The sequence below is a fragment of the Leptopilina boulardi genome, unplaced genomic scaffold (genome assembly GCF_019393585.1).
Source record: "Leptopilina boulardi isolate dan_hultmark-lab unplaced genomic scaffold, ZJU_Lbou_2.1 LbouV2_44, whole genome shotgun sequence".
NCBI lineage: Eukaryota > Metazoa > Arthropoda > Insecta > Hymenoptera > Figitidae > Leptopilina > Leptopilina boulardi.
The window spans coordinates 8052-32770 of record NW_026137988.1 but is presented as its reverse complement, the minus strand read 5'-3'; the positions used below and the strand labels follow the sequence as shown (position 1 = coordinate 32770).

The following is a 24719-nucleotide window of genomic DNA, read 5'->3' as shown; positions in this document are numbered from 1 at the left end:
GAAACGCGTTTCGAAAATCTACAAATAGCACAAATAATTTCCCTTTTTTTCTTTTAGTCTAATTTGTGCCATTGCATTTAACGTAAAAATATTGTCCAGACAGCTTCGGTTTTTCCTAAATCCTGTTTGAAATTCTGGTATTAAATTACTTTGATTTGTCCATTCTGTCATTCTCTCGTTCATAATCATTGTAAATATTTTGGTCAAGTTATTGATCAAGGCTATTGGCCGATAACTACTTGGATCTAGTTTATCCCCTCCCTTATAAATCATTTTTAAATAAATAGTGGCCCAAGAATCAGGGAAAGTTTCCTTTTCCGATATTTTATTAAAGAGGGAGCAGACGTACACAATCCATTTAGCAGGCAAGTTTTTATAAAATTCATACGATACTCCATCGGATCCGGAGGCTTTATTATATTTGGTTTTTTTAATTACCGATATAATTTCGTGACAATCAATTGTAGCATCCAATATGGAATTAGACACTTTGTTTTGAAATTCACATATCTTCAATTCACTATTAACAATTTCCGGTTTCAAAAAATTCTGAAAATACTCAAACCATTCCTGTAAATTGATATTATCAACATGACCAAATTTCCATCTAAAATTATTAACAATTTTCCAAAAAGTTCCAGAATCCTTAGTCGAAGCAAGCAAATCCAATGTATGAAACTTATGAGCCCTTTTTTTAGATTTTAAAATATTAAAGTACATTTTTTTCTTTTCATTATATTCAAACGACAAATTTTCTTCAAAATTAAGTTTTTTACATTTAATGAGAAATAAATTAAGATTCTTCTTTGCTATTACGCATTCTCGATCGAACCACGGTTTTGACATTTCATTTTTTGCATTGTAAACAGATATCATTCCTACTTTTTCTGCATTTTTATTTATGATTTCTATTAAATTATCAGCCAATTGAGCAATCGAAGAAGAGTCGGGGAAACTGCATGGAGTCGAATCCATTACTTTTATAAATTCTTCTGTAAACTCATCTTTCCATTTAGTTGTTTTTTTCCCAATATTAATCAATTTATTTACTTTATGCATACTAGTAAGGGTTATTGATATTTGAAAATGATCTGATTTAGTAACAATATGAAGTACTTCAAATTCTTTTATTTCTTTAATTGCATTCCAATTAATCCAAGCTAGATCAATAACAGTTTTTTTATCATTACTAGTATAAGTGTAATTAGCCGGGAAGTCCTTGAGGGTTCTTCCATTAAGAATTAAACATCCATTCTCTTCCATGCAGTCGACCAAAACTCTTCCTTTTCTATTTAAAAAATCATCTCTATTTTCCCTATTACAAAAAATATTGACACCTTCTGGGAGCATTTCATCTTCTAATTGATTAAGATTGGCAATTCTGGTGTTAAAATCCCCTCCACAAATTAGGGGCAAATTCGGATATATATTTTTAATTAAAGTAAAAATTTCATCTAGTTCCTTTACAAATATATCAATATTTTTTTCTGGTGTAATATAAACCGCTCCCAGAATAATGTCAACATTCTCATTTTTTAATCTGACAAAAATAAATTCCTTAGTAACTTTAATTGTTTCTGACTTATATTTACTGTTGTCGAAGCAGATGAGAAGTCCTCCACTGGCTCTTCAAAGGCGTTGCGGTTTTGGTTGCAGGACTGAAGATGGTCCCCTCTTTGAATGGTGAACAACTAAGCGGCGCATTAGTAAGCCAGGTTTCGGAGATGCACACAATATCTGTCTCGTTCAATGTCGATTTTAAGTCAGTCCAATTATTCCAGCCCTTAACATTCCAAAACAAAACTCGGGGCTCTGCAAGATCCTTAGATAGCTATGTACTCTTCAGGGGTGGGGTGTCATTCATCTCCCCCCCTGGGTCAACTTTGGGGTTGAAGTAGGTCTTCATGTCTACTGCTGTAGAAGATGGCTTCAAAAACTTTTGTTTTTTGTCCACTCTATTTTTGCTTCCTGGTTTCCTTCCTCTTTTACGACTATCCGTTGAAATTTTGGAAATAGAAGAACAATCACTGTCTGAGTCATCTCCAACCTTGAACTGAACCTCAGGTATTTCGTCAAATATTAATTTTGATTTAACCTCTCCCAAGGTCAACAAGGTATTATCAACCAAGATCTTGGTACCCTTGATGGTTGCCTGTTTCCCCTCTTTCTGCATACTTTCTTTATAATTCAAAAGAATTTCATAATTCTTTCTTCTCTCTTCTCTTTGCCTCTTGGATAGATCGTTAGAAAAGCCCAATTTCAGTGCACCAAAATTTTTTGCATTTTTAAAAATTTCGGATTTGGATTTATAATCAGCGAATGCGACTAAAATTGGTCTTGATCCCTCTCGATTGCCGAGTCTTGAAGCCGACAAAATCTTGTTATCATCTAACGTGACATTTGCCTTGATAAATATGCCTTTGACTGTATTGAGTAAGTCATTGTTTTCGTCTGGTGAGTCAGGAACTTTGTAAAGCACAATGTTGTTGGCTCTTTCCTTATTCAGCAAGTAATCGAGTTTCTTTTCATTTTCCAAAATTCTTTCTCTTAGCGATATGTTAGATTTTTCAAGAATTCGCATTTTTTCTTTGTTCAGCTTAACTTCCTTCTTCAGATGATCCTTTGAGACTTTCAGCTCTTTAATATCCATGTCCATAGTGTTCAATTTCACATTAGTTTGCTTCACTTCATTTTGTATTGAAATTAGCAAAATTTTAATTTCCGGATCCGAATCCATTGTTAGTATTTTAATGATCACTACTCACACACGGAGAAATATAGAAAAAAGAAGTCTAATCAAAATTTATTTCACTTATTAATTACACGTAAAATTAAAATGATTTGACAGAAATCAACATTTAAGAAACCAACGGTCGGAGCGAGTCAAAAACACGTCCGATCGGTTCAACGTGTAAACACAAACTCCGTTCTCATTTAATCTTTATTTAATAAATAAAAGACAGGGGTACTTTAGATATTTATTGGAAATAATTAAATAGAAAATTGTAAATATCAAATTGATGGCATATCAATATAAATTAAAACATTCTAATATTTCTTAAATTCATTTAATTTAATTAAAATTAAGTTACATTAAATAAGATTAATATGTAATTTTACATTATTTAATTTTTTACAAGATGTTGGTAGAATTTATTCTGTGCAATTTTTTTATCCAATTGGGAAGTGGAATGAATCGAATTAAAAATAACTATTTAAACCCTACTCTATGTATTTTCGAATCTTTAAATTAAAAAAAAATAAAAACGAATTTAGATTCTGAATGTGTGAAAATTAAAAATTGAATTCAAAATGTGAAATTAGGCCTCATGATCAATGATTCTTATTGTTAAACAGGTTAATTGCTTTAAATAAATTTACAAATAATGATTTTATTTATGTCATTTGTTTTTTATTTATAAAACATATATGAATTATACAGGCCTGCAACATTTAAAAAAAATCATAAAACAATTTTCAAAAATTGGTTTTGAAGCTTAGAAATAGTACAAAAAAATTCACGATAATGGCTATGTTAAATTTTTGCAGGACTGTGGTATTGTTAAAAAATATAATATTTCGAAAAGACTCTTAATTTTATAGGAACATTATATTTCACCTGAAGTCGTTGCGGCTACATGTATTTCAGGTGAAATACAATAGAATGACCCTATAATACAAATTTTTCTTCAATTTTACATGAAAACTCTTATGATTTGCGTATATTCTGCTCTGCACATTGGACATTGCCTTTCTGGCAAAGTAGAATATTGCTCGTGGCAACCATCGCAAATGTTAAGATGTCCACATGGGACAAAACAAAATACTGAGGAACGATCCCGGCAAATGCAGCAAACATTCTGACGGAGCGTATTATTTTCATCTGAATTTGGTTCATTCTCCGTCTCAGAATTATTTTCGTCGGTGACTGTAAAAAAATAAGAAATATTATTTTTTAAAAAGAGTAAAAGAATTTATTTATTTATTGAAATTTGGTCAAAATAATTTTTAAATTAATAACAATTTTTTTTATAATAAAGCTTGATAATTTGAATCATTTATAGAAAAGATGAATATCTGTAATTGAGGCCTCGGGAAGTACTCGCCGAGCGCTCGGGCACATGCTCCAATGCCAGTCAGAGGTATGAAAAAGTGAAAAAAAAATAAAATTAGTAATTATGAATTTTTAAAACCTACTACCTTATAAGAAATCAAAAGGCGCATCTTTTTTTCCTCTGATTATTTTTGTACAACGTATATTTTAGTTAATAATTAAGAAAAACTGTCGAATAAAAATTCTCAAAATTCATTTAATTTTAAAAGATAAATTGTCGTATCTTCGTTAAATATTTATCAATTTAGTTTAGATTTGGTATACATGCGCCTTCAAGTCAATTAAAAATGAAAATATAATGAAAAATAAAAAAAAATTAATTGTTTTATAATAATTAATTGTAAATAGAGAACGGTCGATAATAGCGTTTTATTGACCTTCGCAGAAAAAAAATCTGCCGGGAACAAATTGATCTATAATTTTCCAGAAAACTTCTTTATATAATAATAAACAAATGTCTTACTGGAAGTATGATCAATTTTAAAGTTCCTCGCATACTTTTTGTTGGCGAAGGTTAAAAACGCTATTATAGACCGTTCTCTTTTTAAAATTAATTATCATAAAATAATTATAATATTTTTTATTTTTCATTATATTTTCGTCTTCAGTGGATCTAAAGGCGTGTGTATACCAAATATAAATTAAATTGAACAATATTTAACAAAGATACAACAATTTATGTTTTAAAATTCAATAAATTTTGAGAATTTTAATTCGTCGGTTTTTCTTAATTATTAACTAAAATATACGTTGTACAAAAAAAATAAGAGGAAAAAAAGATGCGCCTTTTAATTTTTTATAAGGTAGTAGGTTTTAAAAATCAAAATTTTTAATTTAAATTTTTTTCACTATTTTATACACTGAGAGAAGTTTAACGCAACATCTGCATTTTTTGAGGGACAGATATTGTACCACAATTATGTACAGACGCAGTAAGGGAGAGTCGGTAGTGGCGAGACACGTTTTGTTTTTTTGTTATAGCACTCACATTTTCAAGATCATCAAGTCTGTATATATATCCATGGATAGGTGTGACTCTATACTGCAAATTTAAGTTATGCAGTTACAGAACAGATATTGGAAAAAAAAGTTATTGCCGATTTACGATAATGTCTCGCGACTACCGACATAAAAAATCGTCCGTAGTGGCGAGACACAATCTTAAAATCAGAGTCTTCATCGTTCAAACGTCACAAAAACAAAGGAATCAAAGAGAAAGAGTATAATAATTGATGCCTTTAAATCATAATATTGTTTCATTCAATCATAAAAATACAGGCAAATATTTTTCTCATTGTGAGCCGCTAATCCATGTCACAGTTATTAAAAACATATAAGCTTTTCTTCCTGTTCATCTTTTTCAATTTAAACTATAGTTATGAAAAATATTGTCGACAAAACGTACAAAAATTATATCAAATTCATTAGGACATGTACAATATTATTAGATTAAAAAAGCCACTGCCGACAACAAGTGTCTCGCCAATGCGGAAACAGCATTTTTCGGTAATGACGATGTACAATCCTATGCATTGAACAATAATTCATAGTGCTCTGGAAATTTTGAAGGAAACTTAAATACTAAAGACTCAAAACATTTAACCCTTCAGAAAATTCCGGAAATTTTTATATATTATCACTTATACCGATGGGAAATAAAACTTTTAAAATATCTTGAAACTGTTATTAACAGTATAGCGATATTTCGTACATCAAAAACGTATATATCATATTGAAAAGTTAAAGCACAATAAAACTTGACTTTCAGACCAGAAGTGCCAGCACAGTCAGTTCAGCTGTCTGAAATATCCTAATGTCTCGCGACACCGGCTGTCTCGCCACTGCGGACAACGCCTTACTAAAATCGAACAGCAGCAGCGCCAATTGAGTACTGATTCTGACCTAACTTGTGGGACAAACGATTTAGTACAGTATCTGTCCACCAAAAAGCGCAGCTGCGATACAATTTAGAACCGATGTTGCTCGAAAGGTTAGGTACACTATCTGAACGTGTGTTTAGTACGAAATCTGTGTTTAACTTCTCTCAGTGTACCTCTGACTGGCATTGGAGCATGTGTCGGAGCGCTCGGTGAGTTCTTCTTCCCGAGGCCTCAATTGAGGGTAGCTTTAATTTTTCATTACCTGCATCATTTTCGTTGATATTAATTTCCAAAGGATCTAAAAAATAAAGAAAAAAAATAATTAAAAGTTCTTAATTATATTTTTTCTGTTTTGAATTATAATACAAGAAACAAAAATAAAAAATATTTGTAAATTGGAAAAGTTAAAATTTGTCATTACCTTCAGCAATTTCACTGCTGTTACTTTCCAAGGAATCTGAAAATATTTTTTAAATCATTTTTTAACTATTTTTTTAGACAAAGCAATTAAATTAAATATTAAAATTCAATTAAAAGTGAACTTAAGAATTAAAAAAAATTATTAATACGTACCAACATTATTTTCTTCCTCCGACATGTCGTCTCCATCATCTTCAGCAGCTACAATTGTGGATGGATAGACTGCAGCATAATCTTTTTTTTTTTTAAAAAAAAATAAGACCTTAGTAATTAAATTTTTTTTAGTAGAAATTATCATAAAATTAATAAAATTTGTGAATTTATATTATAGACAATTTAATCATATCATGAATCTTGATCAAGAATCACGGTCGCATAATTGCTCAATTTTATTTAAGGAAAGAGTGATTTTTCATACATTTTTATCTTGAAACATATACATGAAAAATAAGAAAATACATTTTTTTTAAATAAAATCTGCCATTCAATTAATTTAATTCAATTCAAGGGGATTTCAAAATTTTTAATATAATATTAAGTGTTACTTACTATCATCAATTAATATCAAATTACCCTCTTCACTGGGTTCATTAATTTGCGCAGTTATAAATTCCATTCTACGTTCTGAATTTGTATTGCTGCAAATTTCCAAAAATTCTTCTACAGAAATTGTCTCATCCTCTAATGAATTCCATGCTCTCTTTAATGATGTGTCCAATAATCGATTACAGATTTTTCTACTTTTAATATCCGCAGTGATGTTGTCTACCAGTTTTAAATAATCTGCATAGCTTTGTTTTTGCAAAACGACAATTCCCTCTGTAAATATTAAAAATAAAATTGTAAAAAACATTTCACAACATTAAAATTATTAAAAATAAATGAATTTTGAAGGATTTACAGTTGAAAGTTTTAATAATAATTGAATTTCAAATTATTTTGTTGAAGTTCACAAAATAATTAAATTTTGCTGAATTGAAAAAAATTTATCAAATAATTTTATATAATATTTTTTAAAAGTAATTGAATTTTTAAAAAAATTACAATTTAGATTTTTGAAATTAATTGAACTTTAAGCGATTTTTAAATGAAATTTTTTATGTAAACCAAGTCCGTTTTTTGAGCTAAAAGGCTGGAATAAATTATTATTATTATAATTATTATTTATTAATTGAAATTTTTGGTAACACACGGACAAAAATTCAATTGTTCACGTGGGAATGTCCAACAATCAAATAATTAAATTAAATTAAAATATTGTGATCGATTAATAATTATTAAGCTTATTTTATCCATTTTATTTATGTTTTTTTATTATTAAATTTCTTTAGATGTCGAATTATAACTAATTTTTAGGACTTTAGTTTAAAATAAAAATTTTGAGGTAAGTACAAAAATTTGTTTAAAATTATTGCGATAATTGACCTGAATATTTTACTTACTCACGAAATCCCATGGTGTAGGGAATGATCCCATAAGTGTATGTAAGCGGCAAGAATACAATTCAAAAATTCGTGATATACGCTGCAAGTCCCTGTACACTGAGAATCTTTTGGGGGTAACTCTTCTAATCCATTCACGATCGAAAGTTAATGCGAATAAAAGAATAGATTGAAAACATTCGTCGCTTAAATTTCTTTTTAAATTATTAAAGGCACTTTCAATTTTCTCTGGTGGCAAGAGAGGTAACGTTAAAATTCGCATGAGAAATGTTTTGACTTCAATTTCATTCGTCGATAAAAACTGTGTGTCCAAATTTAACAAAATTATCAGCTTGTACATTTCCTATAAATAAAATAAAACGATTCTTTTTTATAAATTTAAAATAATCAGTAGTTTATAAATAACAAAGAATACAAAATGACCAAATTTTAAAGTGGTAGGTAAATACAGGGATCACAGTTCTTTAAAACTATTTAAGATAAAAAATGGCACAGAAATATGGAAAAGTGTGTGATATGAAAAGAAGAAAGGGGAATTGAAATGAGGGTAAATATAGTTTGATATATTATTATATGCAAGACCCTAAAGTTAAATTATTTTCTAAAAATGGATGACAAGAAAGTGATAAAAAAAATAATAGTTAAACAAATTAATAAATAAATACAGTAAAAATACACTACCTTAGTGTACTCCAAAAGACTGCCATTACAAATCAATTGTTTGACTCAAGTGATAGTACAAACTGAATAATATAAAAATTTGTCGAGAATTATCTTTATTTTTCGTGTTTTGTTTTAAAGAACGGAAAATTATACGTTTATAAATAAAGTTCTTATGAAACTGAAAGTGTTGAAAAGTAGTGTGAAGAAAATTTTTAAATTAAAAATTTCTTAAACTGAAATTTATATGATATATATCGTGAATCTCTAAAAGTGCGTTATAAAAAAGATTATTCATTAGAATAAAGTGCTAAATATGCATCGACAATATTTGATTGGAAAGTTAAAACATGTTTTAAAAATTCTATTGGCGTAAAACCGTTTGGTTGGTTAAAAATTATCCACGCATTCTGTAATAATTTTTGGTTCATTTTAGTTTTGGTTTTTGAAAGTCTGCGCACTGTCTTCCCCAATTGTAATGATTTTAGATCCATTTTGTAATTTTCTTGTACATGAATTAAATTTTCTGAAACATTTTAGACATATATATATATATATTTGTATAAGTAATAAGTAATAAGTTTTTTCATACTTTTTGAATGATCAGACTTTTTGCAGAATGTCTGCAGACAGAAATCCCCTGACATTCTGCAAAAAGTTCGCAGACATTTTGCAGACTATTTTACTTGGTCAATAATATACATAAACTTACCACTGAAAGCCCACATAGTCGAATGAATGCCACATTTTTCTTTTAACACTTTATAGTACGCTTCAAGGGAATTGTTAGTTCGATTATTTAGCATAAATATACTAAAAAATTGTGGCGTTGCTTTTAAAAGCCATTCTTTTTCGTAATATTTGAAAAACGATGCAAATATTCGTTTCAGACGTAAAGATGAGGAATCACGAATTTCTTGGTAGGTGATCCTGATAATATCCGCAGGTAAAAGAGGCAAGGACATAATTAGATTCAATAAATGTCGAGCATCTTCGTTTAACTGCAAAGTCCTTTTTAATCTCAGTTTGAGAGCATATCTAAATAAAGCCTTAGGAATAAATAGTAGTAATATTAGTTCAGTAAAAATAAATGGACATGAATATGAAATAGAACGAAAATCGTTAATTAATTGTTTGAAAAATTAGTTTTTCTTATGCGTCATGGTACGGCCTTTTTCATTAAAACGCGAGTGTTTTTCAGTAGGCATAAAATTCTGAATATTTTTTCCGACCCACTACTAAATTGTGTGCTACGTCGAGAATCTCCCATTTATATTTACAAATTTTATTTCTCATCTTTGAAGAAAGATATCGAATAAAGAAACGTTAATAAGTTATATCAAATCCTTAAAATTATTTAATGATTTAATTAAAATTGAAAACAAGAAGCTTATCGGTAAGAAAATTCAACGTTAGTAATATAAAGATTCATAAAATTACGGGAAAATAAAAACTTTAATTAATTGTTATAAATTATAGTGTAAATCATTCCTAATTTTTTTCATTAAGGTATCACATCGGTAAAACCGTTTTCTATAAATTTTCTTGAAAATTTTACCATATGTTCTTATTATCATTCTTGACAAATTTGCAAAATATGAAGAATTTTCGCCGTACGAAACCAGAGATATTAGCAATCAAAGTTGCTTATTTTGCATGGGAGACGGGACTAATGTATGGGGGAGAAGTACATTTTCATAAATATCATCAGAAGTTTTCTATAAATTTTTTTCAAAAACTAATGTTGAATTCACGAATAAATTTGGAACTAAAATATACAAAGAAATTTATAATTTACCGTGCCGTTTATTTGTAATTATAAATTAAAAATTCTATTTCATGACGTCATTTGCAATATATAGCACACCCGCCACTTTGATGTGGCAACATCGCAGGATGGTAACATTAGTTAGAGAGAGACAGTAGTCCACAGTAGTCAAAGCGAGACATATAGCGACGTTGTCAAACCTCCTATTCCTTCCAATCGCTGCTAGTGTGGGGTATACGTGTACGAGTGTATTTGTAGAAGTAGGTACAGTATAGGCTGAGAGTATAGGGAGTTGAGGGCGAAAGTATAGTGCGGGAAGTAGTAATGCGAGCTACAAACTTTTGACTCCGATTAGTGCCGATGTGATACCTTAAGCATATAGAAAAAGTAAAATATAATAATTTACTATTTAACATATCTAATAATATTAATTACGTTTTCTATTATAGTCTGTCATAATAACAAGAATCACAGAAAACGTACCATTCAATTACTTAATCAGCATAAAAACTTACAATATACTTGCAGTAACTTTGCAATGTAAGCTTGTGCCAAGTAACTGAATGTTTTATTTGTGCAAGTATGCATGGCAAGTTTGTGTAAAGCATATTCGACCAATTTGATTGAACTAAACTTATAAGAATTTTTGTAACGTTAAATTCCAAATTATCAAATTTCTATTTAGCAGCATTTCATTTATTTACTTTACTTATACTGAATCGAATTTCCATGACAGGGTGAGACTCCGTCAGAAAATAAGCGATTTCTAAGTGGTCTTCCGATTTCTCTGAAACTGGGGAATTAATAGTCTTAGATGAGATAGTTTAAAGCCCCAAAAGATTTTTCAAAATTATGCCCTCTACGCCATTTTGAAAATCATTGCATTATTTTATCCTATACTTCCGAAACTGCCAAACGGATTTTAATAAAAATTACAGACAATATACCTAAATATAAGTAGTTTAATTTAATATTATATAAAAAAAATTTCACCCAAAAAATTTAAAAAAAAATTTGAACTAATTTTTAGTTGATTTGGACTGATTTAAAAAATTTTTAACTTACATGTAACGATTCCTTAGGATTTTACCTTACATTTAAAAAAAGAAAATGACTTGATTAGTTTCAGAGATATTGCAATTTTTGTGAAGGCGCTCACCATTTTAGCGGTAGCGCCGTGCCGTTCAGAGTTACACGCACAAGCGCAGACACCACAGACTCACACGCTATCTTTAAAAAAGACCACTTACAAATCGCTTATTTTCTGACAGTCTCACCCATCAGTTACAATTTTTTTAACTTACTTGCTTATGGTGGAAAAAGCACCCATGTACATTTATATTTGGAAATACTTGTACTAAAGCATTTTTTAAGGCTTTTTCGTAATCAATATGAGCCTCCTCAATCTCAAATTCTGGAATGAGACCTTTAATTGCTAAAAAAATTGATTTGTATGCAGCCGTGTTCTTTTTTTCCATTAGAGCCCATATACACGGAATACCCTGAAAAATGTAATATTTTCAAATAGTTTCATTATTTATAGCAATTGCAGGGTTGTATATTATATATTACAGAAATTTTTCTCGGCAAACTTTAATTTAACAAAATATTCGCATACAATCAAGTTTTCCATTTCCACCAGTTGCTACTTAACAAAATTTGTATTACATCGAATTTTCATAAAATTAACTTATTTTTCAATCAAAAATTTTCATTTAACAGAATTTTAATTTAATCTGTTTAGACTTTCATTTTTAATTCGTCAAATTTTCATTTAATCAAGATTTTATCGAATTTTACATTTTCCAGAATTGTCAGTTCATAATTTTTTTCCATCAATGTTTCCTATTTCCTAAAAATGTTGTTAATTTGAATCAGGACATCCTGTTAATTTCATGGAATTCTTGAATATAAAATTACAAGAAGCTCTACAATCGAGATAAACGAACAACATAATCCCTATGATTGTTGATACATACAATTTCCCCATATTTATAATATCGTTATTATTTGTTTGTTGTTAATAATAATAATTACAGTATTTAATAACAAACGAAATTTAATTATTTGTTGACATAATTACATTGATAAAAATCATTAAAATGTCCTGTTGAGTTTATCATCAGGACAGATAACGCGCACTAAACGATCAGCTGCTAGCAGCTTTAAGCAATCAGTATAAGTGAAATCACATATACTTTTTTTGTAATTGTTACTTTCCAAAAAAATTTCTTAGTCCTTAATAAAAAACTTTTTTATTAAAAATTTGTTATTGCTCATAATTCACTTGTCAAACTATGTTGTGTAAAATGCAATTAAATTTTACGTTTTGAAAAAAGCAATGTGTTCATTATTTCGAGAACAATAAGAGAAGGAAATTTTTCTATTAAGAAAAAGATGCACAATGGAATTTATGTCCAGAAAGTTAGACCAGAAGTGTAAAATTTAAAAAAAATTACATAATTCTTCTCGATTTGTATTCTTTTGTACAAAAAAATATTTTTGAAAAAACTTAAAATCCCGGAAATAACATTGTTTTACTACACTTGTAAAGTATCGTAAATCAGAAACTATTGATTGTTCTAAAAACACGCTGACCAGAAACCGTTTTTTGAAAAAATCAAAATTTCGAGCAAAGAAACCAAAATTTTTTTATTAACTAGAATTGAAAAATGTATTAAATCGGAAACCGTTATTTCTACTTATGAGCTTATTGGCGATTCAAACAGCTACACTAGCGCCACAGTTGAACTAACTTAGGCGTGACTCGCTCTAAAGCAGTCTCTGTTGTGACAGTTTATTTCAAATTATTTAATTATTCTGATATTTTTATTGCGTTTGTAAAATAATTTTTAAGCGTTAAATAAAAAAAAATAATTTAAAACACATGGAGTGCTACAGAGCGAGTCACGCCTAAATTAGTTCAACTGTGGCGCTAGTGTAGCTGTTTGAATCGCCAATATCGTAGTTAAATATGCGCAAAAATTAATTTTCTGAAAAACTTTATATCAAAGAAAAAATCATGTTTATAAAAAACTAAATTTTCTCTTAAATAAGAAAATACAAATTAGTACTAATTACTTTTCCACATAATCAAAATTCTGTTAAACGAAGTACCTTCAATTACTAACAATTTAAAGAAAACTTAAAAATTTATTTTTTTTAAATTACTAATTTCTGCTGAACAGTTTCTTCAAGAATCTACTCATTTTTATTTACCTATAATAAAATAGCGTGACCTCAATAGTTTACAAATGAAGATCTGTAATTATCAGTACTTACGACTTTTATGGAATAATAGTTTATTGGGTTATTTTATGTATTATAACAATTGTTATATAACAAATATAAAATCTATAAATCTGATAACTTACTGTATTATATTTCCTAGACAGTATTGTTAAAAACTGTTCTGCTCCACAGTTTTTTGGAACAACCTTGAATGTTGCATCTAAATAAAAACTTCCCTTCACTGATACTTCCCGAACGAAATGCGGATCAATGAAAAGCACTGAGTGAGAAGAGTCATCAGCGACTACAAGCGAAATATTCATTATTCCAGTTCTGTAGTTCAGTAAGTGCTTCCAATTGTTAGAATTTATTAATATTACATAAGAAGATAGCGAGTTCACTGATAACGGTAAAACCTTCTGACGCCATTTAAACATCGCATTTTCGATTGCAGAAAACGTAACTGTTTTTGAAGCATCTGGATGACTAAAGGTACGGTCATACGACTTTTGGAAAAACCATTCTTGTCTTTCTCTCTCCTAAGACAGAGGCATAAGATTGTCTCACTCTGCATTTTCTTACATTTCCCAAAGACGGAAAATGCAGAGTGAGACAAACTTATGCGTCTGTAATAGGAGAGAGAAAGACAAGAATGGTTTTTCCAAAAGTCGTGTGACCGTACCCTAAAAGTGACAAAGATAGAATTTGATAAATAGTATAAAAGAAATTATTTAATAATGCTCAAATTTTGTCAAAATCTATCGGTATAATAAATAAATAAATTTATAAAGTTTATATATGAGGAAAAATTTCTGAAAAGATCCAATAGTCAAAATGTGAGCATTGCATTTTTTTTAAAATCATAACTATTGTATAAAAGAATGAAACAAATTTATACCTATATGATTTCGAAAGGTTTTTTCCTTCTCTTTCGAATGGTTCAAAATTTTTTATAAAAGTTTAAAATTTATCCCTTTTTTGAAAATCAAAAATATTTTTGATTTTTTTTTAATAAACGACCATTTTTATTTTTTTTTTTTGACCTTAAAATGAAGTTTAAAATGTATGCTTTTAATAAACAAATTAAACAGTATTTTGAATGAGTGGATTTTTAATAAACAATTAGTTAGCATTGCAATTGTTTATTAACAATCTACTTATCCAAAATACTTTATATAGAGCTCGTTGGATGCAGAATTATACGTTAACTTTAAATTGGTATGTTTAGAATTACAATAATTTTATTTGTTTGTAAAATATTTTACTTTTTTGACATTATTTAATTAATTAATCTTAAAAAAAAAAAACATTTTGTTTAGTTTGTTTATTTAAAGCATACATTTTAAGCTTCATTTAAGAGGTAAAGAAAGGAAATAAAAAAGGTCCTTCATTTAAAAAAAGTCAAACATATTTTTGATTTTCAAAGTGGTAAATTTTTAATTTTTTAAAAAAATTTTGTACCGTTCAAAAGAGTAAAAAAAAGCCTTTCGAAATCATTCAGGTCAACAGATTTTTTAACCTTTTGTAAAATAGGTATGATTTTTCAAAAAATCCACTGTTCATATTTCACCAAAATTTTAATCTTCTCCCCCCTTTACAGTTTTTTATAAAAATTAATAATAATGTATGGGTGAAGTATTTAACTTTATTTTCTACCAATTGCTGTCCGATGAAAGAAATTTTTTTTAAAAATAGATCACATAAGAAATTTTGCTTCATATATTTATGGTCGATGTCACGTCAAATTTAAGATTACCAATTAAACGTCAAACATATTTTTTTCGTTCTTTAAAAAACAGGTATACGTATTTTTTAATTTGTAATGGAGACGAAATTTTTTTTTTCGAATTCTTATTTAAAAAATAAAATTTTTTATACATAAATTATTTTTAAAAAATAATGTTTAAATTCAATACTTTCAAATTTTATGCCATTGAAAAATGGTACATTTAAAAAAATAAAATTTTGAAAAATCATGTTTGTAAAATTTGGACACATATAAAGCAATGAAGAAATACTCACACTTTCCTTTTCTACACAGAACGAAAAAAAATATTTATCCGAAATAAAGAGTTAATCTTCAATTACATGAACAGTTCTAATTAAATATTAAAATTGTTTAAATTGTCTAAATTGTCTTCCAAATAGACAAATTTAGTAAATTTCAGGAAGTTCCTCTTAAATACAAGATTACAATTTTCTGTACAGATAAATTAAGATTAAAACTAAGAAAAATATTATACTCACTTCAAGCGAACTGTATCATAAATTTTTTTAAATTTTTCCAATTTGTTGCTTACTACTGCCCGACACAAATCTCGTTTAAACGCATATTCCCTCAATTTAATAATATTGGGTTTGTGAGTATGTGGTTGACGAAGCGTAAATGTGTCATTTTTTAAAATCCCTCTGCCACGACAAATACCCTGTTTACTTTGGCTGCAAACGTAATAACTAAAAATGACAATATTGCAAAATGGATTAATTATTACATAATATTATATTCCTGCCTGTGGAAGCATTGAGAAATAGTAATGTTTGTACACATTTAAAACAGAAGGAAATATTACAATGTGTTGATAATAATAAACAAGTTAAAATTGTGTTCATTTCAGGAAATACATTTTTGAATTAAAACAAATTTGCAGAAGAAAAAAATTATTTGTCACAAGATGCATTTTGTAAATTTCGATGAAAGTGTTGAAAAAATGGTAAGGATATATTTAAAAATCTTTGTGCCTGACTTTAAATATTGCATTTACATATATTCATATTTAAATGTTGACTATAAATAAGCCTACAAAAATTTAATGAAAATTGGTCAAAAAGTGAAAGTGAAAAATAAAACTAATAAGAATAATAATAAAAACTTACGCAACATTTCCCTTGCGATGTGATAAACTATAATTAAAGTCATCCCAAACATTTTCTTTAAATATCAGCAATTTGTCTTCCATGTTTCGAAATTTTTAATTCTGCAAATAAAACAACAATGTTTGATTAGATATTGAATTAATTTACATGTATCAAGAATTGATGAATCTATTTTGAGAGGTAATATAACAGTTTTAAATTTAATGAACAGGTGGCAGTAGTAAGAAAAAGTGGTAATGTTAAAGCAAAATAAAAACAGAAAAGGAAACAAAAAATGAGCGGTCCTTTTTTTCTCATTTCTTGTTTCAAACTCCATTTCCATTCTGCTTATAGAGCTTCTACAATAGGTCCTAAAGTAAAGTGCAAGTACAAGTCCGAGTGGCTCGGACTTTGTTGCGCGCGCATCGTGTAATTTTTATTTTTTTAAGATAATTGATGGTAATTACTCATTATTAATTAATTAATTGTTAAATTATTAATTAATAACTCATAATTTAATAATTAATTACTATTTATTATCAAATATCTTACAAAATTAAAAGTCAACACGATGCGCGCGCAACAAAGTCCGAGCCACTCGGACTTGCACTTGCCTCTCGGACCTATTGTAGAAGCTCTATTAGGCCTGTGATGTTACCAGTCTGAAGGCTGAAAAATAAATGATAGGTCTTCAGTTACCGTAGCGCCAGTGCGTTCAGAACTAAATGCAACGTTGCCACATCTGTGTTCACTGTAGTAAAATAACGGCAACAGAGGGGATTAATACAATTGAGAAGAGTCTCTTGCCGTTTGGCCTTCTCCTGAGAAGGAAGTACCGTACCGACAACACTGTAACGATTTCTTATTTAAAATGGACAACGAAGCCGACAATTTAGCGTAATTATTTATTCATTTATTTATTAATTAATAAATTTAATTTTTATATTTTTAATTTTATATGACATATAAAACTTTAAAAATAATAACACTTATTGTTAGATTTTTTAACCTCAAATTTTCTATTTTTCATAATTGCATTTATAATAATAAAAAGATTTAACACTAATATTATTTTTAATGATTTCTTAAATTCCTTTATAATCCCCATATAATATAATTAAGCGTGTCAATACAATAATTCTGACGAACGTTTTGACGCACGCTCTAATGGTAGTCGGATAGCAGTGTGATAGTTATTGTCGTTCACTGCTACCCGACTATCATCAGAGCGTGCGTCCGAGCGCTCATCCGATTATTACATTGACACGCTCAATTATATCCATAAATCACCATATAATAATGTACAAGGGTTTAACACCTTTTTGCTATTGTTGAAGTGAAAGGGTGTTTATATTAGGGTTATTTACTTTAGCAGGTAACTAATTTTTTTAGAACGTTATCACATTTTAAAATTAAACAAACTAAAGAAGTTTTACTTTTCGTTCAATATATTCCACTAGGATAGAAGTTTTGTGGTTTTATGGCACACCGTATATTTTAATAATTTTTTCCTCTTAATTATTAAAATAAAAAAATTGTTATTAATAACTATTTCGATAGTTTTTTTTATGCGTTTTGCATTGATAATATGCATTTAAAAAAATTGTTGATTAACAAAAATGAAATTCAACAATAAGAAAACAAGAGAATTAAAAATGCTATCGACAATGATATTAATAAAAAAATTTATTTTAATATTTAAGAAAAAAATAATTATAGAAAAAATCATTTTTATCCTTTTTATCAGTTTACGTGAAATCCGCCAGATACGTTATAGAAGTAAGTCAAAATTGTCCAACCATTTTATTGTTGACAAACATGTAGTAGGACTTAAAGTTACGAATGTCAAAAGATTGTATGATCCTAGCCTAATGATCCATGTTATTACCCATCTATTTATGTGCATGTACATATCTTTCTTAAGAAAATTCTCTCTTTTTCTCCATCTGTCTTTGGAAGTGGGTATATGTAAATTTGAAAATGTCTAACAATAAATTAATAGGTTAATTATTTTACTAAAATATAAAAATTTTTATTTACAAAATTTTTCTTTTATTATAATTCATATTTTTTTCTAACAATATCTCATTTTTTTCTAAATATATGTATAATTAATCAATTTCTAGATTACATCGAGTTCAAACGCTCAATGTAAGGCCAAACAAAACTTTATATTTGATTGCTGGGCACTTGTATAATAAAAGTAAAATGAAGTCAGGAGTAATGTAAGTAATTAATTTTTTTAAATTTTACTTAAACATTTACATTTCTTCTTCCTAAGATTATTTTTTTAATACAAAAAATTATTAAATTTTGATTCTGTTAATTTTATTAATTAATAATATAAATAAATTTTAAAGATATGTTTTCAAATTAGATTTTGATAGAAAACAATTGAAAATTGAATATTTTCAAAATTCCTCTTTCACACGGAAGACAAAGTCATCTAAAAATGATTTTTTTCATATTTACTTTTAAATTATCTACTCTTGAATTATCGTATCAACCAGAAATAAATTATTGTTTTAATGAAATATTTATAATTAAATATGAAAGTTAAGGTTTTTAGTCAAAAACTCAAAATTGTTTTCAGAAAACTAGTTATTCATTTACTAACGTTTATTAATTAAAATAGTAGTTTTTACTAAATAAATTTGAACTCTTTTACTGCTTAGTAATTTTAGTTCAAAAAGTAGACAAAACACCTATTAATTTGCTTAATGAATGAATTTCACAAATCCAAAAATACATTTTTTTACCAAAAATAAATTTTTAAGTAATACATTTAATTTTTTTTATAGAAAGAAAATATTCCTTGCATTAATTTTACATAAATCTATAGATTAAATCATACTCTTTACTTTTTAAAAGAAATTCTACTAATTTTTTTAAAAGAAATTATTTCTTTTATTACACATACTAAGTTTTAAATAATATCATTTGGCTTTTAAAAAACAGACATAATTTTTATTTTTTTCCGTTGTCAATTTTTTCCTACGCATTTTTAAGGAGTCATAAGAATCTTCCCTATAGATTTAAAAAAAATTGAATTTTCAAAAAAGAAAAGAAAATAATCAATCAAAATTTAATTACATTTTTCTCGTAAATATTGAACTGCATTCACAATTTAGACTTTTTTATTGGCAATATTTTTTTTTACTTTTTTTAATGATTATCCAGAATTTCTTATATGAATATAAAAAAAATTAAAAATTTTAGATACGTGAATTGCAAGTTTAATCGAAATTTGATATGCCCTGGACGGGGTGTAATTAGACGCAATGGAAATTTTTGTTTAACAACTGAGCACACACATGAACCAAATTCAAGGATCCAAAGTGAACTTTCCTTTCGAAACGAATTGTTCAATAGTATTACGAGACGTGCTGACCCCCCGAGAGAAGTTTACAACGAGCTTAGAGATTTGTAAGTATTATATATAAGTTTTATATTATATTAATCTTAAACAAAAAAGAAAAAAAATAAAGAAAGTAGTGTGGATTCAATTTTTAACTTTTTTTTATGAAATCTATCGTTTTTCTACACTATCTCTTTTATTTCTACACATTTTATTAAAAAGATTTTAGCTTTAAAATTAAAAAAATAGAAAAAAATTTAATTCTATAAATATATGTTTAATATTTTTACACTTATAAATATATGTGACCTGGATAGTTAAAAGGGAACTTACGTTCGAAAAAATTGATTTTTTATTGATTGGTAATTCTGATAGAGAAAATTTTTTTCTATCAGAATCACCAATCAATAAAAAATCAATTTTTGTCCCTTTTAACTGTCCAGGTCACATATGTCTGTTACGTTCCGAACTAGGCGTGGTTTTTAAATAAAATGAATTTTATTTACTTGAATGTAATAAGGCTGATTAATCAGGTTGGTAAAGCCTGATATTTATTTTTATGTAGGATCGTGGTCACTTGTCAAAACTACGGGTTTTGCGTTACAATAACAAGTCAAATATTCCCTTTTATAACATTTATTGATTAAATAATAATTATATAGTAATGATTATACAATAATGATACAAGTTTACAATTCTTTTACTTACTTTTAGCAATGAAGTCGGATAAATCGATGATTATAGCTTAGTCGTTATAATTGGTTTTGATTTGATTTGAAATAGTTCGTTTTGGTTGCACTTGTGTAACTTTAACGACTTAAATTGTTTTATAACTATTTAAAGAATTGCAATGTTCTTTATTGTTATTTCTCGTCACTCGCACCTTTGACAGGAATGAATTTTATAGCAGGTGTAAGAGAAGCAACATACACTAAATTGACAAATTTAGAAAAAGAGATAATGCAAGATTTCTTTAGTATTTATAGTTATAAATACGACAGTTATTTCTATTAAATTATTGATTCTAAGTGTTAATTTGCTTCTCTTGCACCTATTGGCTATCAGGAAAGAACTATGTTCTAAGTGAAAAGTCAAATTAACTTGCACCTATTGGCTATCAGGAAAGAATACAATAATTAGGGCGAAAGTAAACTGAAGGGTCGCTCTACGATGTTAGAGATTGCACCGGAACTTTTGACAAGCTTTATGGAAAAAGCTCTTGTTTATATACTAGTTCGATTATGCTAATTAGTGGGAGAAATGTCATATTATTGGGGAAGGGGTGATCTATAAATAGAATCACTTTCCTTATATGGTAATGATCTACATCGCATGTATGACATTGAATTTTCTTCTTTCTGAATTCTCTCTTTTATTTGCTGACAATGGGCTTTTGAAGATCATATTACACTTGGATCTTCACAACCTTCGCATTCTTCACGCGCATAAACAACAAGCTCGAACTTGCTTCACATTTTGCTTACATATATCCTATTTTTAGCTTTTCAACTTTCTGAACTTTTATGGTGAAAACGAATGTCATATCTCTTTTGATATCGATTTCGTTTTCACATTCTATCCTAGCAATATATACATAAGTAAATACATTAAAATAAGACATATAGTTTAAGTATTGTAAAATTATCATAGAAAAATGTCTTATTTTAACGATAATTTTAAGGAAAATTAGGGAAAATTGTTACCGGGATGTAACAGTCTCCCCCCCTTAGATTTTTCATCGTCCCGATGAAACTATTTCCAGTTGTCGCAAATACATGATTATAAGACTGGAATTTTTGAAATTGAGACTATCTTTTATAGTCCTTACGCTTACTGACCTACATTCATTGTGACATTGATATCCCTTGAATTTATCTGTAGTAGCTAATGTGAAGACAAAAATGATGATGTGACATCGAAATGAATTTACAATGTTGTGATGCGTGTTTGTGTATTCAAAGTGTTATGGCTATCTTCTTGAGGTAGGTATGAATTTCTTCTTTCGTGGTACAGTTAATGACCTCTTGTTTGTTGTGTGCGTATATCAGAATTGTTTAGATCAGCACTTTTCATCCCTTTAAGATGCAGGAGGTCCGAAGATCTTGTCAGTTTGCTTGCATTTACCATGGAGAAACAATCAACAACCGTCAATAGTGAGTAAATGCGGAAACAGTGTTGTGTTGATATATGTAGTTATATTAGTTTATTTCAAATTGTTTGTCTTTCTTTTATAGTGCCTGGTGATAAAAAATGCAGCTCGAGTTTGGTGTATTACTTCCTATCTTTACAAGGATTAGCGGCTTCCGTATATTATGCCGCAGAGGAGATTGAGGTGTTAGAGGGTCAATCCAGACCTGGTCGTCCTCGCAAAGGTGTAATTAAGGACATTACCATCAGTCCAAAAGTCCGACAGCGGCACATCCAAGGGCTAAAACGTGAATTGAAGGAAAATTCTGGACAGATGACGGCCATGCTCAATTCTTTATTGTAAGTAAAATTTGTTTTGTTTCAGTTTATTATGTTCATAATTAATCAATATGCATGTAATTATATATGTATTCTTCTATTATTTATTTATTTATTTTATTGATATATATATATATTTTTATTTATTATATATATTTTTTTTTTTTAGTCGTCCGGGTCGTCCTGTTGGATGTTTTTGTGGAGAATGTCAGGTTTCTCCAATAAATAAGCCCAGGGTTTCATCGGAAAATCGTGAGTATAAAATTTTTTATTTTATTTATATATATATATATATATATATATATATATATTTATATAAATTATATTTTAATATGTATAAATTTTGTTGTATGTTCTAGTATCGTCAGAGATTATTGAGATTCCGGTACAAACCCAATCAAGGGTTTGGCCTCGGACCATGGTGTGGATTAATGAAGGTTCACCATCAGGGCTTGTTGAACCGCAACCTGGACCTTCTTCGAGGCCAGACCCTTTGGCCATTGGAGAGCCTGCTCCTAAACTATGGAGGCCGTTTGACGATTCAATTCAAGAGCCTAGACCTGGTCCTTCTAGGGAGAATTCCCTAATTAATTCGGAGGAGCATAATCCTGGTCCTGTATGGTGTTTAAAGCCAAATGCAGAAGAAAATGAAGAATCGGTGCCAATAACGTTATGCGTGTGTGGAGAATGTTCTCCATAAATTTTCAATTTTTAATTATTAATTAGTATTTTACGTGCATATACTTCTTTTTCCCTTTTTTTTTTTTTTTATTATGTATTTTTCCCTTTTTTTTTTTATTTTTTTGTTATGTATCCTTTTATATTTTGAATGTGTGTGTGAGTTTACCTTTTGTAGTGTGAATGAGAGAGTGTTTTTTTTAATAAATATTATAATAATTTTGTAAAATTTATTTTACTTTAATTTCACCATCCTTGTCTTCCTTATATAATGTATCCCTTTTTTTTTTTTTTTAATAAGCTTAATATTATTCTTTCTTTAATTTATATGATTTATTATTAATATTATAAATTACATGATTATTTTGTTTTTGCTTTTAAATTTTCTTATATAAATTATTAATATATACACATATATATATATATATGTATCCCTTTTTTTTAAACTTTATTAATCATTTTAATTATTTTAAATTTTAAAAAAAAATTTTTTTTTTACATACAGTTTTAGATATATATACATATATATAGATAAAAAAACAATATTGTTAGGTGTTGGGGCCATCGATTTATTGATTAAATCGATGAATCCAACGCGAAATATTCATATTTAGAACTAGGGAAGAAGAATGCGCTCGGAGGTAATTTCTGCGAGTACGCTATGGCAGCCATGCACGGTGCGACAAGATGGCGAGTCTAGCTACTCGGCCGTCGCTTGGCATGAGAAGGAAGGCGTGGGACCCAGCGCGCGGGAGGCGTGGGCCTCGCCACTCCTCCGCGCATCGAGTACCTTCCCCCATTCTCATGCTTGCCTGATACTCAAGGCTCAACTCGAAGCCTTTATTTTGCATTTATTTATAATTGTTTATTAGTTTAAAATTTTTATATTAGTATATTTCAATAAGCTATACTTAATTTTATTATAATTAAAGCGTTTTAATTATTTTAAAATAAATTTGTTAACTAATGTTATATATATGATAACTAAAATTAGTTTATTATTATTAATTTTTTTGATATTAATGTTGAATATTTAATAACAATTCATTATTATTTATCTTAATCTTTACTGTCACTTTTACTTTAAATTACCAAATTTATTATTTTATTAATTACAATATGGTAATATTTTAATTATGTAATTCAACATAATAAACAATAAAATTAATAATGCTTCTATTATTTATTTACTTGGTTATATTTTCATGCAAACAAGCGCATATAATAAACAATATAAATGTTCATACATAATTGCATTGTTTTATTGTTTATTTATTAATTAATTGCAATTGTTAATATAATAAAGCACGATATATGTATAGTTTATTAATGATTTTGTTTTTATTATTTTATTATAGGTAAAATATATATATGATTTATTCTTCATCATTTAATAGCAGTGTAAATTTTAAATTCAAATTATTTTACCGCTATTCAATGATGAGTGTTATATAGGCGTATGTGAAATAGAAGCTGGAGGTATTGGCAGTGTTGTTAAAGGTTTGCATGCATCCAGCAGGCGGCCATCGCTGTGCAACATGCGCACTTGGAGAATAGCTTCACTCTCCGGTCGATGTATGTGATCGATGCGTAAGCTTTAAGGCTGTTTTACGTTGCCTTTGCTGCGTCGTTCTACGTCTATAAAGGATGCCTCACATTGTTCTTGTTATTTTATTGTCTTAAGTTCTTCAAAATTTTTCTGATTTTGATAACTGTCTTCCCTCCTTAGATTTCACATTGTCCTCAATGTGTGTTGAAGCCAAAATTGTTTGATATTTCTTGGTCTATTATGCGTTTGGTTGATTTTCTCTCCTTCTTCTTCTCATTGCTATAATCTTATAGCAAAAGT

General features: G+C 28.1%; 2 protein-coding genes across 2 annotated transcripts; one reads left to right on the top strand and one right to left on the bottom strand.

Moving 5' to 3' along the window:
• Positions 1-3695: 3695 nt before the first annotated feature.
• LOC127289532 (uncharacterized) lies at positions 3696-13799 on the bottom strand. Its single transcript, XM_051317515.1, has 10 exons — positions 13659-13799; positions 11589-11786; positions 9229-9565; positions 9109-9164; positions 7857-8199; positions 6988-7233; positions 6568-6648; positions 6416-6451; positions 6257-6292; positions 3696-3928 (listed from the first exon to the last, which is right to left on the bottom strand). The coding sequence occupies exons 2-10, from the start codon at positions 11760-11762 to the stop codon at positions 3696-3698; spliced, it is 1542 nt and encodes a 513-aa protein (XP_051173472.1). The 5' UTR covers positions 11763-11786; positions 13659-13799.
• A 6411-nt stretch (positions 13800-20210) lies between these two features.
• Positions 20211-22940, top strand: LOC127289511 (uncharacterized). The gene is made up of 3 exons (XM_051317479.1): positions 20211-22213; positions 22362-22444; positions 22552-22940. The coding sequence occupies exons 1-3, from the start codon at positions 21888-21890 to the stop codon at positions 22890-22892; spliced, it is 750 nt and encodes a 249-aa protein (XP_051173436.1). The 5' UTR covers positions 20211-21887; the 3' UTR covers positions 22893-22940.
• Positions 22941-24719: the final 1779 nt, after the last annotated feature.

Coding starts and splice junctions, on each gene's coding strand:
- LOC127289532 (XM_051317515.1), bottom strand. CDS start 11,762: ATGGAAAAAAAGAACACGGCTGCATACAAATCAATTTTTTTAGCAATT. Junction 6,649..6,987: donor TAATGAACCCAGTGAAGAGG/GTAATTTGATAT, acceptor AAAAAAAAAAAG/ATTATGCTGCAGTCTATCCA. Junction 6,293..6,415: donor CAGCAGTGAAATTGCTGAAG/GTAATGACAAAT, acceptor TTTATTTTTTAG/ATCCTTTGGAAATTAATATC.
- LOC127289511 (XM_051317479.1), top strand. CDS start 21,888: ATGCGGAAACAGTGTTGTGTTGATATATGTAGTTATATTAGTTTATTT. Junction 22,214..22,361: donor GCCATGCTCAATTCTTTATT/GTAAGTAAAATT, acceptor TTTTTTTTTTAG/TCGTCCGGGTCGTCCTGTTG. Junction 22,445..22,551: donor CAGGGTTTCATCGGAAAATC/GTGAGTATAAAA, acceptor TGTATGTTCTAG/TATCGTCAGAGATTATTGAG.